We start from the raw sequence: 25,998 nt of genomic DNA, 5'->3' as shown, positions 1-25,998 counted from the left end.
AGTGCTCCCCATGGTGGTAATGCTCTGATAGTATGGTTACGTACATTAATGTTACAGTAAACCTTGTCCATTCCAGAATTGTAAAACTACACCTAAAAAACAAGGTTTAATTGATTTAATAATGATTTCATAGAGAAAAGTGTAAGGTACTGCATGCAGGCAATAAAAATGTGCATTATAAATACCATATGGGAGATACTGAAATTGAAGAAGGAATCTATGAAAAAGACCTAGGAGTTTATGTTGACTCTGAAATGTCTTCATCTAGACAATGTGGGGAAGCTATAAAGAAAGGCCAACAAGATGCTCGGATATATTGTGAAAAGTGTTGAATTTAAATCAAGGGAAGTAATGTTAAAACTGTACAATGCATTAGTAAGACCTCATCTTGAATATTGTGTTCAGTTCTGCTCACCGAGCTACAAAAAGGATATTGCTGCTCTAGAAAGAGTGCAAAGAAGAGCGACCAGAATTATTCCCGGTTTAAAAGGCATGTATGCAGACAGGCTAAAAGAATTGAATCTATTCAGTCTTGAACAAAGAAGACTACGCGGCGACCTGATTCAAGCATTCAAAATTCTAAAAGGTGTTGACAATGTCGAACCCAAGGGACTTTTTCAACCTGAGAAAAGAAACAAGGATCAGGGGTCATAAATAGAGATTAGGCAAAGAGAATCGTGAGGGTCTGGAATCAACTCCCCAGTAATGCTGTTGAAGCTGACACCCTGGGATCCTTCAAGAAGCTGCTTGATGAGATTCTGGGATCAATAAGCTACTAACAACCAAACGAGCAAGATGGGCCGAATGGCCTCCTCTCGTTTGTAAACCTTCTTATGTTCTTAATACAACACATCCTTTGAAGTTGAACTACATGTTGAAGGTGTATCATTAATAATGCAGAACACTAGTTTAATAAAGCAGTTTATTGGCTACAGAATAGCTCACAAACACATACATAGTTCAGTAATGCACTTCATAAAGTTACACTGTGTGATCAAGCAATCTATTAAATACATGAATTAAATCAAACAATCAATGAGTAATGCATTTGCTTTGAGGTTTTAGAAAATACCCCAGTCAATGGTCATTTTCTCTAAACTACAGCTGCAGTTTGAACAGATATTTACAGCAGTTCTAAGACATGGCAGTCAGACTGGCAATACTATTCTTTAGCAGGACAGTGCAATACTATTCCAGTCAGACTGGTCTTTAGCAGGACAGTGCAATACAGAGTCTTTAGCAGGACAGTGCAATACTATTTAGCAGCAGGACAGTTCCAGTCAGATACTAGCAGGACATTCCAGTCAGACTGGTCTTTAGCAGGACAGTGCAATACTATTCCAGTCAGACTGGTCTTTAGCAGGACAGTGCAATACTATTCCAGTCAGACTGGTCTTTAGCAGGACAGTGCAGTCATACTATTCCAGTCAGACTGGTCTTTAGCAGGACAGTGCAATACTATTCCAGTCAGACTGGTCTTCAGCAGGACAGTGCTATACTATTCCAGTTCCACTCCAGTGTGCTGCACACGGCTGGAGAGCTCAATCCCCTCTGCTGACTGCTCCTGATCCTGATCCCAGGTTATCCTGAGACAGATGTCAGAGACACACAAGGAGGGTTCAGAGTTTAACTTCAGCAATAACAACAGCTTTAAAGGATGATGACACTTCTAGGCTCTAGAGTAATCAAGTCTCATTGAAATCACAGAGTGCATTTCAGGGTAAGGAGCAGCAGTGTATCAGCTTTGTGACATTACTGATGAAAGAGTTATTTTTTAATACCCTTGAACTAGAATCAAAGAATAACGATTATGAATCTTTATCATCCGGAAACCAAAAGGCCAAATTAGCCCAACATAGCATTTCAGGACACAGGTCACAAAGTGAAGGGTACTGTTAGAGTTTGCAAGAGCGATTCTTAAAGAGCGAATCAGAGAGTTTCCTTCTCCATTTTCATAGCTGTAAAGGATGATGACAGGCAGAGATAGTGAGCGCTGCCCCCCTATGTGTACACATACTGGCTAATACTGACTTACCTTGACCTACCACCAGCGATACGCAGGAAACCTGGAAAAAAAATATGCAGATTGTTTTCAGTTTGTTTTTTCTAGTTGTGTTATACGTGCATGTATAAACTTGCTAAATGTTTATTTTGGACAGTGTAAATTAGCTGTGTATATTTCATATACACATACTGTGACAGGCCAGGTGAAATGTGTGCACTGACTGGGAGTCTCACCTTGGATCCTGCAGTAATGAAGGAGCAGCAGAGTGAACAAAATGAAATGATACAGAGTGAAGCTCACTCTGTAGCCAATAGCAACAGCGCTCTGCCAGGACACTGGGGGAAGGAAGGTACAGTGTGAGTGTGTGCTGGTGACTTCCATACACCTTGACTGAGCTGATAGGTATTCAAGAACATTACACTGTTCACAGTCTCTCTATAACAACAGCCTTCAACTCACCACTCTGTCTGTCTGCTGTAACTGTCATTTTATTTGAACCATCATTTTCATCACTCAGTTATTGAATACTAATTTGGGTAAATCCGTAGGTTTTCATTTTATTGTTTGTCAAAAAGTGGAAAATTATTTTTAAATGTAATTCAACCTATTGTAAAACTAAAACATTAGAGGGTAACATACACTAATGAATATTGTATAGAAGCACTGCCTGCACAGTGTGTTTGTGTCCAATCCAATGTGTTGATATTGCTGTAGATTCTGTGATCTGTTTATTAGGGGTTACATACTGGCAATATTATGATGCCTACCATAATCTATGAGACCACATTCAATCATCAAGTCAATTATGAAAAGTTTCTGATCTTACTTTGCACTTCAATTTGTAACTCCTGGCTGCTCTTCCTCACTCCCTGTGACTCCACAGCACACGTGTAGCTCCCAGCGTGGCTCTTCTCAGTGCTGGCTATGCTGTACAGTGCAGGGCCAGTGCTATTAATCACAGGCTCCCCGTCTCTCAGAATGGTGTAGTGGAGTTGAGAGCGGGGGGGTTTGTTCATTGTTGCCTCACAGGTCAGGTTAAGAGCCTCTCCCTCCTTCACTGTGGCTCTCGGAGAGGCTGACAGAGTCACCCTGGAGAACAGCTCTGACACAAGACAACAAGAACACAGTCAGAGGGTCTGTGGAGAGTCAAACCAGGTGAAGCCTCTTCCAGCTATAGACAGTGCAGCCTTTAAGGACTGGCATTGTGGTTATAGATGCAAAAATGAATGGTTTGACTGTCACATAAATTGGATACATGACTTCAAACGGCCATACAGAGAGATTATATACTGAATGTTCCTCGTGTGCTAAGAGTAATCCCACACATGAGCCAGCAACCGCTGACCTCCAAAGACACGTTGCTTATTTAAGACACAATAAAGAGGCAGTCCATAATCTTTCCTATAGCAGGAATGAGACACTTCCTGCACACCTCGTATTTGTTATTTATGAGACTGGTTTGATTGAAAAGAGTAGCCTTCATTGGGAAAGGCAACAGTCCGACAGTGGAGAGAAACTTTAGTTTAGTGAATGCATATTCTAACCCAGTCTTCCCTGTATAGCTCTGGCTAGTGTGAGTGCAGTAAAGTAGCCTTCATTGGAAAAGGCATATTACATATGTCTGGGTACTGTTTGGAATTGGAATTCCTCAATCACAGTCAACACATATATCCATCACCAGCATACAACATTAAAAGGCTAAGTAGCTATAAAGAGAAACCCTCTCTAAAACACTTGAAAAGGTTTTGCGCATTGCAAGCTTGATTTGATTAATAAAAGAAGGCTTTAAAAGAGAACATTGCTATTGGTTTGTTGTTAATATTGGTTATTGTTTGATGCCCACGGTCTAGAATCATGGAATACCAAAGAATTTCCACAACACTGAAAACCTCATCTGCTCCTACTAGCCGAATTTGAGAGAGGCATTCAAACCCCCTGCAAATTTAGCAGAGGGATAATGATCATAATCTTTTATACAGTATTATCATTATCTGTTCAATCTTTTTACAGGTTGTGGGGAGTTGGAGCCTAACCCAGCAGACAACAAGGCAAGGTGGGACTACACCCTTGATGGGATGCCAGTCCATCGCAGGGCATCACACACACAGAGAGCAATTTAGAGTGATCAATCACCCTGAACAGCATGTCTTTAGACTGTGGGAGGAAACTGGAGTACACAGAGAAAACCCACACAAACACGGGGAGAACATGCAAACTCCACACAAACAGAACCCTAGACTGGAATTGAACCCAGGACCCTGGCACTGTGAGGCAGCAGCGCTAACCACCACGCCACCGTGACGCTCCTTATACAATACAGTGTACCTAATTAGATTTTTTTTTTACTACCTGTTTTTGTCACTGCTTTTTAAAAGTATTTTAATGTATTTATTTAAAGGGTATTTTATTATCTTATCTTTACTATTTCTCTAAATTGTTTTGTAAATTATTGTTATTATTATTTGAGGTGATTTATTATGAAACACCCTATATAAGAAATAATTGATTGATTGATTGATTGATTGATTGATTGATTGATTGCAGTTGTAAGATGTGAAACTATAAGGGCCCATTGAAAAGCATCCCTGGTGATTATCTCTGGGAATGGAGGCTCCAGGGTGAGTGTAGTCTGGGGCAGCGCTGGAGAAATATAAAGATGATTTAATTGCAGTGTTCCCTGCCATTTAGATAAAGATAAATAAATAAAAGGAAATTAATATAAAGAGAAAGGGGGTCTTTAATGATAAACTTAATTTGCTCTTTAAAATAATATTAATTAAAAGCAGTAAATAATCAGTCAAATAACTTTGTTGCTGCATCATTTAATTTAAAGGAAATAGAGCTACAAAGTAATCTTCTTTTGGTCTAATACTGAGACTTTTTAAATTAATTTTCTCTATGGCTGGCTGCCATCTTTCTACTCACCTGATACTTGTATGATACTTTGACAGCATTGCTGTATTGTGAGTAAAACGGTTTGCTCCCCCTTTCAGCTCGACACCGGTACTCTCCACTGTGGGACACAGCAGCAGCACTGATTGTGTATCCGGCTCCAGTTCCACTGCTGCTGTCAGTCTGGTACACTGGAGTACTGGACTGACTGTCTTTATACCAGAGATATCTCCAGCCATCAGAGCCCCCCTCAACCCTACAGCTCAGGGTCACTGTGTCTCCTTCGAATATCTCTCCTGCAGGCTCCCGGGTCAGTGCAGGCTTTGGCTTGTCAGCTAAATTAGAGGAGACAACAGAATTATTTAGGTGCACATTTCCATCTTTCATTAAAAAAAAAACTTTACCCACTAGATTCTGTAATTGTGCAAACTTTAAAACCACTTGTTATTATGTAACTATTGTAGATACTTTCCATGTGCATGTGTATCCCAGAGGGACATGGAATACCTTCCCAGTGTGTGTTTGTGAAAGGATAGAGGGAGACAGAGAGGGGGTACTCAGTCTCACTGATGAGAAGGCAGGAACAGTTCAGTGTAGATTGAGGAATCCTCTCAGTGTGTGAAGGAGACAGAAATGGAATGGAGGGGCAGACAGCACTCACACCGATGAGAAGGAAAGAAGGGCGGAGGAGCGGAGGAAACAGGGGAACTCTCTCAGTGTGTTTGTGGTGAAAATGCAGGGAGAAAGAGAGGAGGCAGGGGCACACAGCACTCAGGTAGGAAGGCAGTAGGGAGACAGAGCGCCCCGTCTGAGGTCTACAATAGAGGAGAGGATCAGAATGTTAGAATTCAGAGTCTTTGGACTTACCTGATACTGTCAGTGTGAGAGCATTGCTTGTTTTAGAGTACGATGGGTTACCGCTCCTTTCACCTTTACAGGTATATTCCCCACTGTGGTCTCTAGTAGCAGAGCTAATTTTGTATCTATCACCATCTCTTCTGCTGTAATAATCCTCGTATACTGGAACTTTCCTCCCATCTTTGTACCATGTGATTCTCCAGTCAGTGGTGCCCCTGAACCTGACATCTCAGTGTAACACTCTCTGACAATTAATAGCTGTGTCCATGCAGGCTCCTGGGTCAGCACAGGCTGGGGACATTCTGTAGAGGCAGAAGATCAGAGAAGATCAGACAGCACTCCGCACTCCTCTCCCTCTGCTGTTTGTATGAGTATATTATTCCTCAAGGAAATACTCATGGTCTTTGCTATCTATTATTAATACACTATTCCACCAACTGGAGTGTTTCAGAGACCTGCTTTTACATCATAATAACTGAGGCACCTTTCACTCTTTGTGTGCTGAACAGAGGTGAGAGAAAGAGGACTTTAATGATAAACATAAGTTGCTCTTTAAAATAATATTAATTAAAAGCAGTAAAGAATCAGTCAGATAACATTATTTCTTCATCATATCAATCTTATATTTAAAGGAAATAGAGCTACAAAGTAGTTTTCCTTTGCTCTAATCCTTTTTTTTTTAAAAATTAAATATGGCTGGCTGCCATCTTTCTTACAGGCTCAGTTCAGTCACTCACGTGATACTTGTATCCTGACAGCATTGCTGTATTGTGAGTAAAACGGTTTGCTCCCTCTTTCAGCTCGACACCAGTACTCTCCACTGTGAGACACAGCAGCAGCACTGATTGTGTATCCGGCTCCAGTTCCACTGCTGCTGTCAGTCTGGTACACTGGAGTACTGGACTGACTGTCTTTATACCAGAGATATCTCCAGCCATCAGAGCCCCCCTCAACTATACAGCTCAGGGTCACTGTGTCTCCTTCAAATATCTCTCTTGCAGGTTCCCGGATCAGGGCAGACTTTGGCTTGTCAGCTAAATTAGAGGAGACAACAGAATTATTGCAGTGCACATTTCCATCTTTCATTCAAAAAAAAACTTTACCCACTAGATTCTGTAATAGTGCAAACTTTAAAACCACTTGTTATTATGTAACTATTGTAGATACTTTCCATGTGCATGTGTATCCCAGAGGGACACGGAATACCTTCCCAGTGTGTGTTTGTGGTGAAAATGCAGGGAGAAAGAGAGGAGACAGGGGCACACAGCACTCAGGTAGGAAGAAAGTAGGGAGACAGAGGAGGCCCGGAGGAAACAGGGGAACTCTCTCAGTGTGTTTGTGGTAAATGCATTATTATTATTATTATTATTATTATTATTATTATTATTATTATTATTATTATTATTATTATTATTATTATTATTATGTATTTATTTGGCAGGTATCCAGGTGTAGAAGGGCAGTACAGGATTACAATGCAAGCAATATAATACAGTATAGTTTACAGTGCAAATAATAGTAAAATATAATATGAACTGGGATGCAATAAGTTATGATTACAACAAGTTATCTCTACAGTGACATATTAGTAAGAACAATAGTGCAAGGATAGTGTATTAACTGAGGATCCAGTAACGTGGTGTGTAGGGCAGGGAAGTCCAGTGCATAGCAGGGGGGGTCGAGCCAGGGATCTACATGATGGATCTAAACAAATGGGTCTTGAGGACGGTGGAAGACAATGAGAGACAGAGCAGTCCTGAAGGTCTCCGGTAGCTGGTTCCACCACAGAGGGGCGAGGGAAGAGAAGGAGTGGGCACCGGAGGATGGAGAGAGGAGGGAAGGCATGACCTGTCGGCACTAAAGGAGCTGAGAGGGTGAGAGGGGGGTGTAGGAAGACATGAGGTACTGGAGGTAGGAGGGGCCGTTGTGGTGAACAGAGCGGTAGACGAAATCAAGGGTCTTGAATTGAATGCAAGCAGAGCTAGGTAGCCAGTAGAGGGTGCGATGCAGAGGGGTAGCATGAGAATAGCGAGGTTGGGAGAATACAAGACAAGCAGCAGAATTTTGAATGAGGTGAAAGGGGCGGATTGCTGAAGCAGGGAGACCAGAAAGAAGCAGAAAGAAAGAGTTACAGTAGTCCAATCTGGATAATACAAGCTTGGACCAGGGGTTGGGTGGAATAAGTAGTGAAAAAAAGTCAAATCTAGTAGATGTTGCTAAGAAAGAAGCAGCAAGTGTGCGTCAGGAAAGAGATGTGTTGAGAGAAGGAGAGTGAGGGGATATAGAATAACACCTAGTTTTTCAGCAGAAGGGGATGGAGAGAGTGTGGCAGTCAAGGGATACTGAGATGGAGAGGTAAAAGGAGGAAGACGAAGCAGAAGGAAAGGTCTACAATAGAGGAGAGGATCAGAATGTTAGAATTAATAATATGAATAACCTTAAAGGAAAATAAGTTAATTGAAATGGCCTTTCAAATGTATTTGATACAGTTACATGTAAAGTATGGACAATATGAGTTTAGGAAATATTTGCAAATAGTTATACACTTCTCACTTGGGTGAGCTTAGAGGGAGGGGCTGAAGATAGCCAGCTATATATAAGCTCAGTAAGGAAACAGGAGGGGTTTTTTTGTGGTGTTGCTTTAGAGGTTAGAAGCAATGCAATCCTGTGTTGAAGCCTGTTAAGACCCTGTTATCGTGCTGAATATGAGTCATTCCTATTAACAGTTCTGTTCATTTTCTCACACTTATCCTTTGTGTTATTTTGTGAGGTTAATAATAAATGTTCAGTTCTTTCTGTCTTCCATTACAGCAGCTGTTGTGCACCCTCGCAGAATGTCATATCAGATTGAATGGTTTGTAGATCTAGTGAACTTTTGTGAAAATGTGGTTTCCATGCGCAGAGAACTGGTACACGAGTGAATCTAAACTGCTGTAATAAAGCAGAATACCTCGTGCCTGGCTGGATAACAATGCGTTTTACTGCCCTTGCCCACATTGTTTTTCAAATGTCATTAGTAATGAATGCTGTTTCAACTAATGTATCTAACGACTCATTAATTAAAAAATAAACTCAGAGGTATAAAATGAAAATGACCAACAGATATGCTGCAGATCACCACTGCTGAAAAGACATTATATACATTATAGTAATAGTAGGGATCAGAGTAAATAAACCAAACTCAAGGCTAGCAACAATAACAGCAAGTAAACACTTTGTATTAAACATGATTGTCCTTCCAATTAACCGCTCCAATACTAATGTGTTTCTTTGAAATCATTTGTTCTCCACCACTATTGGCAAGGCGTACGAGTCGCGAGTTTTTCCCTCTGAAAATGTTTGTTAAACAGCAGCATGGCACAAGGGATGTGGTAAGAGTGGACGATCACTGAAAATGACAATAAACAGATAAGAAGCTAGTTGAAATGAATGAAATTCTGAACATATTTGGTTGCGAACAGAAAACTGACAGCTATGTGCATTGAACAGAGCTGGAGATTTGAAGCTGAACTATCTTAGAAATGTCTTGTTTTAAAATAAAAATAAATTATGAGTCGATTGCACCAACGTGGATTAACCACTAACCCGGATTAAATCAAGGATTATATTTCAATCATGTTGCACAAAGCTTTTATCCAAGATTAAAATATATTAACACCTTGCACCATTAATTTTAACCCAGAAACAAATTCCTTATTCACCACCGGTTTACTGTCCAGTTAGTTTACATTGTTTTTTTTTTCTTGTTATATGAATCCTGTTTGAACTGTATTTTCTTTTGACCTCGTCTCGCAACCAGGATTGTCATTTCTATATAAAAGCGAGCACATAATTTTTCACCAACATTATAATAAAAATTCTATTATATAATAACCCAGATTATATATATTTTTATCATCTTGCACAAAGCTTTTATCCAAGATTGTTATATATATTAACACCTTGCACCATTAATTTTAATATATATTGTTCTATATATATATATATATATATATATATATATATATATATATATATTCTATATAAATATATATATATATATGGATTATATGGAATATATATATATATATATATATATAATATATATATATATATATATATATATATATATATATATATATATATATATATGCCTTTATATTCTAATATGCTGCATGAATAATGTATTACTTTGATATTCCTCCTGTAGTCCAGTTTAAAACAAATTCTAGACTAAAGAGCCAGGCTATGAGCCCTCCTGTGAGCCCTGTGACTCTGGAGCCCCTTCACTGGGGGCTGTGTTCACTCTGGAGCCCCTTCACTGGGGGCTGTGTTCACTCTGGAGCCACCTTCACTGGGGGCTGTGTTCACTCTTCAGTGTACTTTTCTCTTACCTGTATCGTCTCCAAAGCAGGCCACTGTGGTCAGCACTGAAAGACACAAGGACAGGCAGTGACTTGACAGGACAGTCTTTCACTCCAGTGAGCCAAATTCAGGAAAATAATAAACTTAACTAAATGTCACAAACTATCAAGAAAGCTCAGCCACCTCTCCTTTTCCTGCAACTGTAGGTCAGTCATTTGTCACTTCAGCAGAACACCGTGGAATTGGATCTCTTTGTGAAGCTCCAGAGGAAACAATTCATCTTTATTTTTATGTATTAAAAAGTTGAGCAGCAATCAAAACACATTTTCAAGTGACTGAACACTGCAAAGGCTGCATTAGCCACCAAATTTGATTTTTTAATTTAACATCTCTTAAATAAATAAATTAAATAGATAAAAAACAACTACCGAGAAACATCTGAAAAGGTTAAATCCATCTTTATTTTCATTACTACTGTAGCACAGCCCTTATTCCCTTCAGCAGAAAACAGATGAAACATCTTCAATATAAAAAAAACATGGTTATTTTTGAAGGTGGCTCTTGATCAGAAACACCCTACCCTCATATAAAGCCCTTTTTACCACAGCAAACAGGAAGCAAAAGACCTTGACAGATATCCAGCCAAACACATGACCAACTAACCCTTTAAAGAAGCTTACAAACAGCAGCTTGATCACGCACGGCTGTTTCCATCCAGCTGAAGAATGTATTTGTAGAATTTTTACTACAGTAGCAATGTCTGACGAACACGAACTAGCCCATAGAATTACCAGTTACCAAAGCAGCTATATAGAGTGAAGCATGGGCAGGCATGATAAATCACTGGGAACGTTTAAGAATGAAAAATCATACTTAACCCTTACAAAAACATCATCATAAATTTAAAACACCCCCCATATGAGTATTGACTGATTCATTAAATTGATGCTTACGTCAAATGATCTTGCTAGGAAATATGTTAATGCAGATATACTTACATTGGAATTAATGCCCCTTATTTCACAGTGTAACCCATGAGTATACCAGAACCTGGCAATAGCACAATAGCATTAATGACACTAGAGGCTCCCGTGTGTTTCAAGATAGCAGATCAACCCTGAGTTTCTGAGCTAATCTTGAATGAACATTCGCAGCAAAAGTTTAGATGTTGTTTCTTTCTAAAGCCAGTCAGACTCCAGTCAGTTTCTTTCTAACTCCAGTCAGACAGGCAATCCACACAGGGTGAAAGTCGACAACAAACTCAATATTTTGGCACTTTTAGTTTTTTTTTAAAAAAAGGAGTTTTACTAAATGGAGACGTCCCCACACACACACACACACACACACACACACACACACACACACACACACACACACACACACACACACACACACACACACACACACACACACACACACACACACACACACACACTAACAGCAATATAACTGAACAAGCTTCTTTAGCAGACAGAGGAAGCTGGATACTGATAAGCTCACATACCTCAATACAGTTCAATACAATCTCTAACCATGAAAAAGTTTTGAAAAAGGAACTGATCTCTTTTATGCCAAGTGCTCGCCACTATTGTTAATGAAACACAACTGCTTTGCAGCACAGAGCCAACAACATCCTCCTGCTCTAACATCCCCTTTTAAAAACCATCTGAAACTGACAAGCCAGCCTCTTTCAAGCCATCAATCCCTCACAGGGAAGCATGCTGCTGGATTCGTGTTCAAAGCATCAGATCACAGTACTTACACATCACAAGGTAAAGTTTCCCAGCCCGCATTCTGCCTGGAACTAAACGAAACTGCAACACAACTGCTCTTTATGAAAACATCAGTTTCCTTAAACTTTGTTAGCGCTTCTCACTTCCTCCCAGTAATGTTTTTAATCTCCAAGTGCTAACTGGTCACCAGCTACTGTCACAAAAATATACTGGCGATTTCACAAGATAGTGGAGATGAGCTCAGAGTGTGAGTTTGTACTTTTACACTAAAACCTCATCTTCTTTCTGAGAAGCAGCTTCACTTGTAATCCTTTAAGTGCAGCACAGACAAAATGACATTCGTCTAATATCTGTACTTCAAACTGTTAGAAATAACTAAGCTGCACACACTTTGAGTAGATTTGCTTCCCCTCTCTTCGTCTTTGTCAGCCGTAACATCAGGTATGAGAAATCACTGATAATCAGAAGAACTGAGCATTGACTTCTGCAGCCAATGTCTGCTTGGATCAATGGACTCAAAGGGTCTCAAGCAAAACGGAGAGATATGAACAAGGCAGATGACAAAAACTCAGATGTATGGACCTTTTTCGCCAGGGTCAGGGGTCATCAAGAATGAGAAACACTGAGGTAGTCAAAAAAACAACTCTGGGGAGCAATTTTAAATTCTACTTACGCGTGAATAGTCAAGGAATGATGACAAATACATCCATGCCAGTGCTGACTCTGAAACAAGAGGCACGAACAAACCAGAGCAAATGAATCAATGAAATGGTGAAGCTCCCTGATTTGCTTAATAAATTGAATCAGGTTCTCATGACAGAAAACATTGACTTCTGCAGAAATGGAATTTGGGGAGCAAAAACTACTTACCGTGAATTCAAGGCATGAACAAATACATACATGCCAGTGCTTCTGAAACAAGAGGCAGAACAAACCAGAGCAAATTACCAGATTCTGTTCATAAATTGAATATTAATGACAGGAAACTTGAATTGGAAATAATTTAGAAAACTAACCATTCAGCAAACGATACATTGCTTCTGAACTGTTTTAGGAGCATTACCAGATTCTGTTTTTTGTGGTTACTGGAGTGGCTCAGTGCAGTAATAAGGAGTACAAGCTCTAGGAAAAGATATAGATAGAAAGTGTACCTCACAGTACTGTTAACTGCAGATGCCATCGCAAAAACAGAACACCCTTCTCCTTTTCTGCGGTCAGTCCGCTCTGCGTTCATTTCTGAGAAAGTGACTGTGGTGAGGGAGAGGAAGTGAAGGCAGGCAGGGTTGAAATTGAGCCTGAATACTGGAATGCAGCCAATATGAGGGAGCAAGTTCCTGTTTTTCTAGTTGTAAAAACACACAATTAGGCAGGTGAAATGTTCAGTACCTACTGAATTTATTAAGAGACAATTCATGCAAGTTGCACTGAAATCTAAATCAATAATATGAAGCACATCATGTTAAGTCATATCACTGTAGATTCTTGTTAATTACATACACCGTGTGCCTCAAAGTGTTATGCAATTAACCAGAGAGTGCCATTATCAGTAACATATAGCATGTAATACAGGTACCTTTAATTGCATACCTGATAATTGCATACAGCTGGTTAAATGCATACAATTGCTGGGCACATGGGGTATGCAATTAGCAGGAATCTGCTGCATGTGCATTTTAATAAGAAATCTGTTTCACCTTTTTAAAGTTAACACGAATATGCAATCATCAATATGCAATTAATTGGAATACAGTGTACTTGTAAAATTCTTAAACCTCTACATGAATGTAATATACAGTGGCACACCATGGCTAAATGTAACATAACTGACACATAAACAAGCCACACAAACAAGTTACCTCTCATCAGCAAAATAACATTGCACTTGTTTTTAGTTTTTTTTTTTCAATAAATGTTTTTTTCTTAATTTTCCAGAATGTCTATCCACTGACTGGCACAGCACTCTGCCATTACAACTAAATTAACTTTCTCTGGAGCAAGCGTTCGTGCCCAACCTGTACCCCTCACTCAAACTCTACACAGCACAGACTCTGTGTGGGTCTAGCGGCCCGAATACCTGCTGCACATGAAGTGATTGGAAATTAATGCTGAGGCAGTCAAAGAGAATCTAAAGTCTGAAGAGCTTTTATAGAAATCAATGGTCACAGCTGCCAACAGCCATGATGCTATCTTAGTAAAGGAAGGATTTGCACATCATGAATAAACTTTAAAAAAAAAACTTTTCAGGCAGGAAGAAACCCTCTAGAAAATCCCCTGAAATTAAAATGCATCTTTAAAAAAAACCTGATTCCATTTCTTACCTCCAGACTGTCCTGAGCAGAAACGTTCAACCTCTGGATCTGGAGGGGCACCTCGTGTTGAGTTAATCCTGCAGTAAGTGAGGGAGAGGGAAGCAGACTTCCTGAATATTTCAATGCAGCTCCACACCTCCTGTTAAACTGCAAAGGGAGATTCTGAAAAGGGCAGATTCTTGGCACACATGCTGAGGGGTGGGGTCTGCTCCACCCCTTTGAAAAGTCAACTGCAGCAGTGTAACATGGTAAAAACAAATGAGAGATCTTTAATCATTTATCTTAGACTCCTAGACTCCTTACAGATTATTTTAACCTGGATTGGGTGGTATGGATTGTGGTTTAACATTTCTCTGTAAATTCGCATTAAAAGACTAATACACTAACTAACACGTACTAATAATCGTGTCGCCCTGTGTGTTTAAAGCTGATAGGAGGAGATTCACTACATGGTGAACACAGGAACTCCCTTGAATTTGACTTCTAGCCTCCTTTCAGATTACATGAGAACAGTATAATCTGCTAACCTGTTGATTTGAAACAAATATTCCATTTATTTATAAGATGGACCTCATGTACTGTATGTGTGTGCAATGGTGTATTTGCTCATGTACTGTATGTGTGTGCAGTACCTGACTCTGTGAATGGAGCTGTGGAGCTCGGCTCTGTATGTTCTGAAGTATTTGACTGCTATAATAAATGTGCTCTGTGCTTGTATAATAGAAGTGCCTGACTCTGTGAATGGAGCTGTGGAGCTCGGCTCTGTATGTTCTGAAGTATTTGACTGCTATAATAAATGTCCAGTGTCTGGACTCTCTATACTGCCTCCTGCTCTGGATTGACATCAGCCAGTCTGTCCGTCGTTACAATGTATTTCTTTCAAAACTGAGACCTGTATATGAACAGAATATGGGATTATGTTGCAGCTACAGTCACCTAAACCGTGCACAGGGGCCAGTGCATTTAAAGTTATGTCTGGATGCTTTAGGTGTGTTGAAACCGCTGTGCATTGTAATGCATAGTGAAAAGATAAGACTGCAGTCAGGAAACAATATCTCCTTGACCGCACTGCAGTGAGGGGTCAGCAGCAGCAGGACCACCTGCACGTCTGGTTCCGCTACACAGCTTGCAGTGTCTGCTTTCTTATAAAAGATTAAAAGTAAATGTGTGAATTGTGGTTCACTCTGCTCTGTGATGAACTGTGACCACAGCATACAGGAAAGGCTCTGCGTCCTGTAAAAACCAAGCACCATGACAACAGAGAATGTTTAATAGAGACAAGCATGTCATTGAAACTTATCCCCCAGCAAGTAGATTAACATGACATACACCCACTCTATGCACATGGGTGGGCAAATCACAGTCAAATTGCCCTCTCCATAGTGTATGTATTATATGGGCAGTTTAACAATAGTGGAAAAGCAGGCACAATAACTTGCGATAAAGAATGTCCTTACCAAGTTTCATCCTATTGAATCAGTGCTTTCCTGGATATCTGTAGAAAGCCTAGAGGGACAGACAGTCAGAGGGGACTCAGGGTCCCCTGGATTTTCCTAATCTTTAGACGTTAGACAGTTTGATGTCACTTGACTAGGATAAGGAATGGCGCTAGGACCAGAAATACACTTGCTACAGTTTTCCATGCAAATGTTGAAACAATTTGGCAGCGAGAAAAAACTAAAACCACCTCTGCAGAGCAAACTTGTCATGTGAGTAACAAGTCGAATAAAACAGTTTCCCAGACCGTTTTGGGGGCAAATTTGTTTGTGCGCATAGCATGGTAAAAAAATTGGATGGAAAAAGGGCTTATAACTTCTAAGAGGTGCAGCTCCCCCTAGTGGACACAACAAGTAAAGACACAATGTAAAAATAAAAGTTATTGACACTGTTTTCTGTCTGTTTATAGAATAATGCAGAAGCAGTGCTGAGGTATCAGGATACTGCAGCTAAGACCTACTGGTACTATTCTTCTGCAAATTATATATGGTCGAGTGCAAATGTATTAGAACACCTCAAGATTTGCCATCTATAGCCTTTATATTCCTACCTAACTGGAAACTTCTGGGTGTGAGAATTTCAATTTCCGCTCAGTAATCAGTGATATAGAAAAAATAGGCACTCGTGTGTGAAAATGTTAGACCACTTTGTGCTTTAATTAGGCATCTTATATGATGTCTCGTGGATTTTACCATTTGTGGCTGTGTTTTCCTTTTCTCTTATACTCAGATTTGATAAAGAACTTTTCTGCCGCCAAAGCTGGAAAAATGTCTCTGTAATGTATAGTCTTAAGTAATTTAGAATGTGAAATGAGAAAGAAAGGTTGTGATAATTCCCAGGGAATAATTTTATACAGTCAGGTTTTTTACTCACCCAATCTAGGTAAAGCAGCAGTGTGTTCCTTACCTGGGATGGAACTCATGACCCTCCAGTCAGGAGCACAGTGCTCTAACCACTACTCCACAGACTCAGCAAGGAAAGTATCGCTAGTATCTCGTTATATAACTATTATTATTAAATCATCAGCCAAATCAATTTGACATTTTTCTGGCTTGCTATTTATTAATTTATTTATGCATGTATAATGTAAACATGTATTCATTTCTATATTTATTTATTTAAAAATATTTATTTCTAAATGTATTTATTCCTCTGTGCATTAATTTAAATTATTTATTTATTTCTACCTAATAAATTATTCCTTTATTTTTAATTAAGCAAGGAACTACAATTTATCAGAGATTTAGAGAAGGAAGCTAGATGCCACTCTTGTGTACAATTCCATTCTATGGAATCTACCAGACAAAGGAAATTGGATATTTTCAAACATGAAATAGGAAAATATATAGAATCAAGCAGAACCTTCAGGTTTTCAGTGAAAGCTGGTCAGGCATGGATGTAAGCTTAAAAAATTAATATATTTCAACAACAGTGCAATGGTGCAGCGGGCTAAGGCCTGTGCTCTTCAAAGACCTCATGTTGCAAGTTCAAACAATGTGAATTCTTTTTTTTTTTCTGCGATATGTGCTGTTTTAAAACATAAATGTATTGTTTAATATAAATGGTGTGGATTTCAAACTGATTGCATTCCCTGGTGCATTTTGATGTTGACCAACGTGTGAAATCACATGATTGGTAGATGTCCAGTTATTTAGCTTTTCTGTTTGAAAAGTCACTACACACTCTTAAAAAAGCAAACGGAAGAGGAGGAAGGAGAGTAACACTTTTCACTTAGTTTGATGACTTATATCTCATTGTGTATAAGAATTATTTATGTTTTTTCCCATTTGATGTAAGAAAGTTTCAGTCTTTTGGTCCTGGTGGAGATGGTAATTCTAAGTGATGAAAAACAGCAGAACTCTTGCAGCTGTGTAGAGAGTCTTGGCAGTTTCCGACAAGTTTTTCTTACTTGTACGAGGAACTAACTAACGTTCCTCTCAGTCTATATCCCAGCATAATTTTCTGTTGTATGGAATTTCAGATGTTCGATGGCATAATACAGTCTTTTGCAAGGTAGGAGGGGTGAAGGGGCATTAGCATTCACAGTAACATGTATAGAGGGAAGGGGAGCACTTTAAGAACAGGACACTCATGTGACAGATGTATGACACAATGATACTGTGATATATATATAACTAAGGTATATCTGTCCAATAACGCACTGCACAGCTGAAGTAGGCCTTTTATGGGTTTTATTCCTTGGCTGTCTTTCTGGCTCTTGTGAATAGTTCAAATCAACCAGTTCAGGCTCACCAGTGGTTACAATGTACTGGGACTGAGGTTGGGGTTGCATAGCAGCACAGGCACCCTTGTGTAGAAGATGATCCGAGTGTCCACACAGGAGGTCAATATCTATTATTAATCTCGAGCCATAATGTATTTTATCTCACTGCCAGCAGAGTTGCGGTGTCTAGTGAAGTACACATTCGATTCTCTGGACTGCCCCCTATGCACCAGCACAGCCAGTATATAGAGCCCTTACACACCATAAAGTACGACAATGTAAATAAATACACAACTTAAAGTATTTGGAGTCACACAAATGTATTGGTAACACGTGGGTAAGGTGTGGTAACCGCTTGCCGAACTCCTCCAAGTTTGCCCACTCACCCTCAGCAAAGATGGCTGGTTGAATCCAAATATCCTTCCCACAATGCACCAGCTCTGTGGGCAACAGTCTGACTGAGTGCTCCCCATGGTCGTAATGCTCTGATAGTATGGTTACGTACATTAATGTTACAGTAAACCTTGTCCATTCCAGAATTGTAAAACTACACCTAAAAAACAAGGTTTAATTGATTTAATAATGATTTCATAGAGGAAAGTGTAAGGTACTGCATGCAGGCAATAAAAATGTGCATTATAAATACCATATGGGAGATACTGAAATTGAAGAAGGAATCTATGAAAAAGACCTAGGAGTTTATGTTGACTCTGAAATGTCTTCATCTAGACAATGTGGGGAAGCTATAAAGAAGGCCAACAAGATGCTCGGATATATTGTGAAAAGTGTTGAATTTAAATCAAGAGAAGTAATGTTAAAACTGTACAATGCACTAGTAAGACCTCATCTTGAATATTGTGTTCAGTTCTGGTCACCTCGCTACAAAAAGGATATTGCTGCTCTAGAAAGAGTGCAAAGAAGAGCGACCAGAATTATCCCCGGTTTATAAGGCATGTCATATGCAGACAGGCTAAAAGAATTGAATCTATTCAGTCTTGAACAAAGAAGACAACACGACGACCTGATTCAAGCATTCAAAATTCTAAAAGGTGTTGACAATGTCGAACCCAGGGGACTTTTTCAACTTGAGAAAAGAAACAAGGATCAGGGGTCATAAATAGAGATTAGTCAAAGAGAATCGTGAGGGTCTGGAATCAACTCCCGAGTAATGCTGTTGAAGCTGACTCCCTGGGATCCTTCAAGAAGCTGCTTGATGAGATTCTGGGATCAATAAGCTACTAACAACCAAACGAGCAAGATGGGCCGAATGGCCTCCTCTCGTTTGTAAACCTTCTTATGTTCTTAATACAACACATCCTTTGAAGTTGAACTACATGTTGAAGGTGTATCATTAATAATGCAGAACACTAGTTTAATAAAGCAGTTTATTGGCTACAGAATAGCTCACAAACACATACATAGTTCAGTAATGCACTTCATAAAGTTACACTGTGTGATCAAGCAATCTATTAAATACATGAATTAAATCAAACAATCAATGAGTAATGCATTTGCTTTGAGGTTTTAGAAAATACCCCAGTCAATGGTCATTTTCTCTAAACTACAGCTGCAGATTGAACAGATATTTACAGTAGTTCTAAGACATGGCAGTCAGAATCTTTAGCAGGACAGTGCAATACTATTCAGACAGCAGGACAGTCAGACTGATCTTTAGCAGGACAGTGCAATACTATTCCAGTCAGACTGGTCTTTAGCAGGACAGTGCAATACTATTCCAGTCAGACTGATCTTTACTGGTCTTTAGCAGGACAGTGCAATACTATTCCAGTCAGACTGGTCTTTAGCAGGACAGTGCAATACTATTCCAGTCAGACTGGTCTTTAGCAGGACAGTGCAATACTATTCCAGTCAGACTGGTCTTTAGGACAGTGCAATAGGACTTTAGCAGGACAGTGCAATACTATTCCAGTCAGACTGGTCTTTAGCAGGACAGTGCAATACTATTCCAGTCAGACTGGTCTTCAGCAGGACAGTGCTATGCCAGTTCCACTCCAGTGTGCTGCACACGGCTGGAGAGCTCAATCCCCTCTGCTGACTGCTCCTGATCCTGATCCCAGGTTATCCTGAGACAGATGTCAGAGACACACAAGGAGGGTTCAGAGTTTAACTTCAGCAATAACAACAGCTTTAAAGGATGATGACACTTCTAGGCTCTAGAGTAATCAAGTCTCATTGAAATCACAGAGTGCATTTCAGGGTAAGGAGCAGCTGTGTATCAGCTTTGTGACATTACTGATGAAAGAGTTATTTTTTAATACCCTTGAACTTGAATCAAAGAATAACGATTATGAATCTTTATCATCCGGAAACCAAAAGGCCAAATTAGCCCAACATAGCATTTCAGGACACAGGTCACAAAGTGAAGGGTACTGTTAGAGTTTGCAAGAGCGATTCTTAAAGAGCGAATCAGAGAGTTTCCGCCTCCATTTTCATAGCTGTAAAGGATGATGACAGGCAGAGATAGTGAGCGCTGCCCCCCTATGTGTACACATACTGGCTAATACTGACTTACCTTGACCTACCACCAGCGATATGCAGGAAACCTGGAAAACAAATATGCAGATTGTTTTCAGTTTGTTTTTTCTAGTTGTGTTATACGTGCATGTATAAACTTGCTAAATGTTTATTTTGGACAGTGTAAATTAGCTGTGTATATTTCATATACACATACTGTGACAGGCCAGGTGAAATGTGTGCACTGACTGGGAGTCTCACCTTGGATCCTGCAGTAATGAAGGAGCAGCAGAGTGAACAAAATGAAATGATACAGAGTGAAGCTCACTCTGTAGCCAATAGCATCAGCGCTCTGCCAGGACACTGGGGGAAGGAAGGTACAGTGTGAGTGTGTGCTGGTGACTTCCATACACCATGACTGAGCTGATAGGTATTCAAGAACATTACCCTGTTCACAGTCTCTCTATAACAACAGCCTTCAACTCACCACTCTGTCTGTCTGCTGTAACTGTCATTTTATTTGAACCATCATTTTCATCACTCAGTTATTGAATACTAATTTGGGTAAATCCGTAGGTTTTCATTTTATTGTTTGTCAAAAAGTGGAAAATTATTTTTTAATGTAATTCAACCTATTGTAAAACTAAAACATTAGAGGGTAACATACACTAGTGAATATTGTATAGAAGCACTGCCTGCACAGTGTGTTTGTGTCCAATCCAATGTGTTGATATTGCTGTAGATTCTGTGATCTGTTTATTAGGGGTTACATACTGGCAATATTATGATGCCTACCATAATCTATGAGACCACTTTCAATCATCAAGTCAATTATGAAAAGTTTCTGATCTTACTTTGCACTTCAATGTGTAACTCCTGGCTGCTCTTCCTCACTCCCTGTGACTCCACAGCACACTTGTAGCTCCCAGCGTGGCTCTTCTCAGTGCTGGCAATGCTGTACAGTGCAGGGCCAGTGCTGTTAATCACAGGCTCCCCGTCTCTCAGAATGGTGTAATGGAGTTGAGAGCGGAGGGTTTTGTTCATTGTTGCCTCACAGGTCAGGTTAAGAGCCTCTCCCTCCTTCACTGTGGCTCTCGGAGAGGCTGACAGAGTCACCCTGGAGAACAGCTCTGACACAAAACAACAAGAACACAGTAAGAGGGTCTGTGGAGAGTCAAACCAGGTTATGCCTCTTCCAGCTATAGACAGTGCAGCCTTTAAGGTCTGGCATTGTTGTTATAGACACAAAAACGATTGGTTTGACTGTCACATAAATTTGATACACGACTTCAAACAGCCATACAGAGAGATTATATACTGAATGTTCCTCGTGTGCTAGAGTAACCCTACAAATGAGCTGGCAACCACAGACCTCCAAAGACACGTTGCTTATTTAAGACACAATAAAGAGTCAGTCCATAATCTTTCCTATAGCACGAATGAGACACTTCCTGCACACCTCTTATTTGTTATTTATGAGACTGGTTTGATTGAAAAGAGTAGCCTTCATTGGGAAAGGCAACAGTCCGACAGTGGAGAGAAACTTTAGTTTAGTGAATGCATATTCTAACCCAGTCTTCTCTGTATAGGTCTGGCTAGTGTGAGTGCAGTAAAGTAGCCTTCATTGGAAAAGGCATATTACATATGTCTGGGTACTGTTTGGAATTGGAATTCCTCAATCACAGTCAACACATATATCCATCACCAGCATACAACATTAAAAGGCTAAGTAGCTATAAAGAGAAACCCTCTCTAAAACACTTGAAAAGGTTTTGCGCATTGCAAGCTTGATTTGATTAATAAAAGAAGGCTTTAAAAGAGAACATTGCTATTGGTTTGTTGTTAATATTGGTTATTGTTTGATGCCCACGGTCTAGAATCATGGAATACCAAAGAATTTCCACAACACTGAAAACCTCATTTGCTCCTACTAGCCGAATTTGAGAGAAGCATTCAAACCCCCTGCAAATTTAGCAGAAGGATAATGATCATAATCTTTTATACAGTATTATCATTATCTGTTCAATCTTTTACAGGGTTGTGGGGAGTTGGAGCCTAACCCAGCAGACACAGGGCGTAAGGCTGGACTACACCCTTGATGGGATGCCAGTCCATCACAGGGCATCCACACACAGAGGGCAATTTAGAGTGACCAATCAACCTGAACAGCATGTCTTTGGACTGTGGGAGGAAACTGGAGTACCCAGAAAAAACCCATACAAACACAGGGAGAACATGCAAACTCCACACAGACAGAACCCTAGACTGGAATTGAACCCAGGACCCTGGCACTGTGAGGCAGCAGCGCTAACCACCACGCCACCGTGACGCTCCTTATACAATACAGTGTACCTAATTAGATTTTTTTTTTACTACCTGTTTTTGTCACTGCTTTTTAAAAGTATTTTAATGTATTTATTTAAAGGGTATTTTATTATCTTATCTTTTACTATTTCTCTAAATTGTTTTGTAAATTATGTTATTATTATTTGAGGTGATTTATTATGAAACACCCTATATAAGAATTAAAGATTGATTGATTGATTGATTGATGATTGATTGCAGTTGTAAGATGTGAAACTATAAGGGCCCATTGAAAAGCATCCCTGGTGATTATCTCTGGGAATGGAGGCTCCAGGGTGAGTGTAGTCTGGGGCAGCTCTGGAGAAATATAAAGATGATTTAATTGCAGTGTTCCCTGCCATTTAGATAAAGAAATAAATAAAAGGAAATTAATATAAAGAGAAAGGGGGTCTTTAATGATAAACTTAATTTGCTCTTTAAAATAATATTAATTAAAAGCAGTAAATAATCAGTCAAATAACTTTGTTGCTGCATCATATCTATTTTAATTTAAAGGAAATAGAGCTACAAAGTAATCTTCTTTTGGTCTTATACTGAGACTTTTTAAATTAATTTTTTCTTTGGCTGGATGCCATCTTTCTTACAGGCTCAGTTCAGTCACTCACCTGATACTTGAACATTGACAGCACTGCTGTATTGTGAGTAAAACGGTTTGCTCCCCCTTTCAGCTCGACACCAGTACTCTCCACTGTGAGACACAGCAGCAGCTCTGATTGTGTATCCTGCTCCAGTTCCACTGCTGCTGTCAGTCTGGTACACTGGAGTACCGAACTGACTGTTTTTATACCAGAGATATCTCCAGCCATCAGAGCCCCTCGGAACCCTACAGCTCAGGGTCACTGTGTCTCCTTCGAATATCTCTCCTGCAGGCTCCTGGGACAGTGCAGGCTTCGGAGCGCCCACTGAAATAGAGGAGACAACAGCATTAGGTGCACATTTCCATCTTTCATTCAAAAAAAAACTTTACCCACTAGATTCTGTAATTGTGCAAACTTTAAAACCACTTGTTATTATGTAACTGTTGTAGATACTTTCCATGTGCATGTGTATCCCAGAGGGACATGGAATACCTTCCCAGTGTGTGTTTGTGAAAGGATAGAGGGAGACAGAGAGGGGGTACTCAGTCTCACTGATGAGAAGGCAGGAACAGTTCAGTGTAGATTGAGGAATCCTCTCAGTGTGTGAAGGAGACAGAAATGGAATGGAGGGGCAGACAGCACTCACACCGATGAGAAGGAAAGAAGGGCGGAGGAGCGGAGGAAACAGGGGAACTCTCTCAGTGTGTTTGTGGTGAAAATGCAGGGAGAAAGAGAGGAGGCAGGGGCACACAGCACTCAGGTAGGAAGGCAGTAGGGAGACAGAGCGCCCCGTCTGGAGTCTACAATAGAGGAGAGGGTCAGAATGTTAGAATTCAGAGTTTTTGGACTTACCTGATACTGTCAGTGTGAGAGCATTGCTTGCTTTAGAGTACGATGGGTTACCTCCCCTTTCACCTTTACAGGTATATTCCCCACTGTGGTCTCTAGTAGCAGAGCTAATTGTGTATTTGTCACCATCTATTCTGCTGTAATAATTCTGGGTTACTGGAACTTTCCACCCATCTTTGTACCATGTGATTCTCCAGTCAGTGTATTGTCCCTGAACCTGACATCTCAGTGTAACACTCTCTGATATGAATAGCTGTGTCCATGCAGGCTCCTGGGTCAGCACAGCCTGGGGTCGTTCTGTAGAGACAGAAGATCAGAGAAGATCAGAGAGCACTCAGCACTCCTCTCCCTCTCCTTTTTGTATCCTATATTATTACTCAGTCTCACTGATGAGAAGGCAGGAACAGTTCAGTGTAGATTGAGGAATCCTCTCAGTGTGTGAAGGTGACAGAAATGGAATGGAGGGGCAGACAGCACTCACACCGATGAGAAGGAAAGAAGGGCGGAGGAGAGGAGGAAACAGGGGAACTCTCTCAGTGTGTTTGTGGTGAAAATGCAGGGAGAAAGAGAGGAGGCAGGGGCACACAGCATTCAGGTAGGAAGGCAGTAGGTAGACAGAGCGCCCCGTCTGAGGTCTATTATTATTATTATTATTATTATTATTATTATTATTATTATTATTATTATTATTATTATTATTTGGCAGGTATCCAGGTGTAAAAGGGAAGTACAACGCAAGTGATATAATACAGTATAGTTTACAGTAAGTGCAAATAATACTAAAATATAATATGAACTAGGATGCAACAAGTTATGATTACAACAAGTTATCTCTACAGTGACATATTAGTAGAACAATAGTGCGAGGATAGTGTATTAGCTGAGGATCCAGTAATGTGGTGCATTAAAGAGAGCAACATCATTCCATGTTTTTTAACAATGAATATCTCTTGACTCACCTTTCACAGTCAGTGCCACAGAATCACTCCTTTTCTTCACCCCCGTCCCTGCTGCCTCCACCTCACACTGGTATCTCCCTGTGTCTCTCAGCCCTGCCGCTGGGATTGAGTACTGTGATCCAGCTCCTCTCAGATCCTCATTGTCTTTGCTATAGCGGTACTGCAGCTGTGTGCCCTGTTTATATATCTGAGCCCCACACTGCAGAGACACATCCTCTCCCTCCCACACTGAGGCACCAGGTTTCACTGTCAGAGTGGGTGTGCTGAACAGCTCTAAGGAAACAAAGAGAGAAAGAGGACTTTAATGATAAACATAATTTGCTCTTTAAAATAATATTAATTAAAAGCAGTAAATAATCAGTCAGATAACTTTGTTTCTTCATCATATCTATTTTAATTTAAAGGAAATAGAGCTACAAAGTAGTTTTCCTTTGCTCTAATCCTGAGATTTTTTTTAATGAATTTTATATACGGCTGGCTGCCATCTTTCTTACAGGCTCAGTTCAGTCACTCACCTGATACTTGTATCCTGACAGCACTGCTGTATTGTGAGTAAAACGGTTTGCTCCCTCTTTCAGCTCGACACCAGTACTCTCCACTGTGAGACACAGCAGCAGCACTGATTGTGTATCCGGCTCCAGTTCCACTGCTGCTGTCAGTCTGGTACACTGGAGTACTGGACTGACTGTCTTTATACCAGAGATATCTCCAGCCATCAGAGCCCCCCTCAACCCTACAGCTCAGGGTCACTGTGTCTCCTTCAGAGGGACACGGAATACCTTCCCAGTGTGTGTTTGTGAAAGGATAGAGGGAGACAGAGAGGGGGTACTCAGTCTCACTGATGAGAAGGCAGGAACAGTTCAGTGTAGATTGAGGAATCCTCTCAGTGTGTGAAGGTGAGAGAAATGGAA

The 25,998-nt window shown here is 40.1% G+C and overlaps 2 protein-coding genes across 2 annotated transcripts in view; both read right to left on the bottom strand.

The window, feature by feature from the left end:
- Positions 1-1,424: 1,424 nt before the first annotated feature.
- Positions 1,425-18,335, bottom strand: LOC121307234 (Fc receptor-like protein 2). The gene is made up of 8 exons (XM_041239371.1): positions 18,249-18,335; positions 14,151-14,280; positions 10,129-10,164; positions 6,493-6,789; positions 2,832-3,107; positions 2,239-2,340; positions 2,036-2,066; positions 1,425-1,586 (listed from the first exon to the last, which is right to left on the bottom strand). Exons 1-8 carry the CDS (start codon positions 18,333-18,335, stop codon positions 1,499-1,501), a joined length of 1,047 nt encoding a protein of 348 aa, XP_041095305.1. The 3' UTR covers positions 1,425-1,498.
- Positions 18,336-19,858: 1,523 nt separating this feature from the next.
- The window catches only part of LOC121307233 (Fc receptor-like protein 2), a 45,156-nt gene continuing 39,016 nt past the window's right edge, over positions 19,859-25,998 (bottom strand). Inside the window, exons 3-9 of the mRNA XM_041239370.1 lie at positions 25,088-25,360; positions 24,132-24,425; positions 23,307-23,603; positions 21,192-21,473; positions 20,599-20,700; positions 20,396-20,426; positions 19,859-19,946 (exon numbers count right to left, since the gene is read on the bottom strand). Of these exons, the coding sequence (XP_041095304.1) occupies positions 19,859-19,946; positions 20,396-20,426; positions 20,599-20,700; positions 21,192-21,473; positions 23,307-23,603; positions 24,132-24,425; positions 25,088-25,360 (1,367 nt within the window). The remainder of the gene's footprint in view (positions 19,947-20,395; positions 20,427-20,598; positions 20,701-21,191; positions 21,474-23,306; positions 23,604-24,131; positions 24,426-25,087; positions 25,361-25,998) is intronic.

The sequence above is a fragment of the Polyodon spathula genome, chromosome 54 (assembly GCF_017654505.1).
Source record: "Polyodon spathula isolate WHYD16114869_AA chromosome 54, ASM1765450v1, whole genome shotgun sequence".
Lineage (NCBI taxonomy): Eukaryota > Metazoa > Chordata > Actinopteri > Acipenseriformes > Polyodontidae > Polyodon > Polyodon spathula.
This window is presented reverse-complemented; position numbering and strand designations above follow the sequence as displayed.

Bases quoted from the DNA above. Each gene is read 5' to 3' on its own strand.
- LOC121307234 (XM_041239371.1), bottom strand. From the start codon at position 18,335: ATGGGGAGCACTCAGTCAGACTGTTGCCCACAGAGCTGGTGCATTGTG. The intron at 10,165-14,150 runs GTAAGAAATGGA...TGTGTCTTTCAG, and splicing joins CTGCTCAGGACAGTCTGGAG to TGCTGACCACAGTGGCCTGC. The intron at 6,790-10,128 runs GTAAGAGAAAAG...CCTCTAATTTAG, and splicing joins CTGCTTTGGAGACGATACAG to CTGACAAGCCAAAGTCTGCC.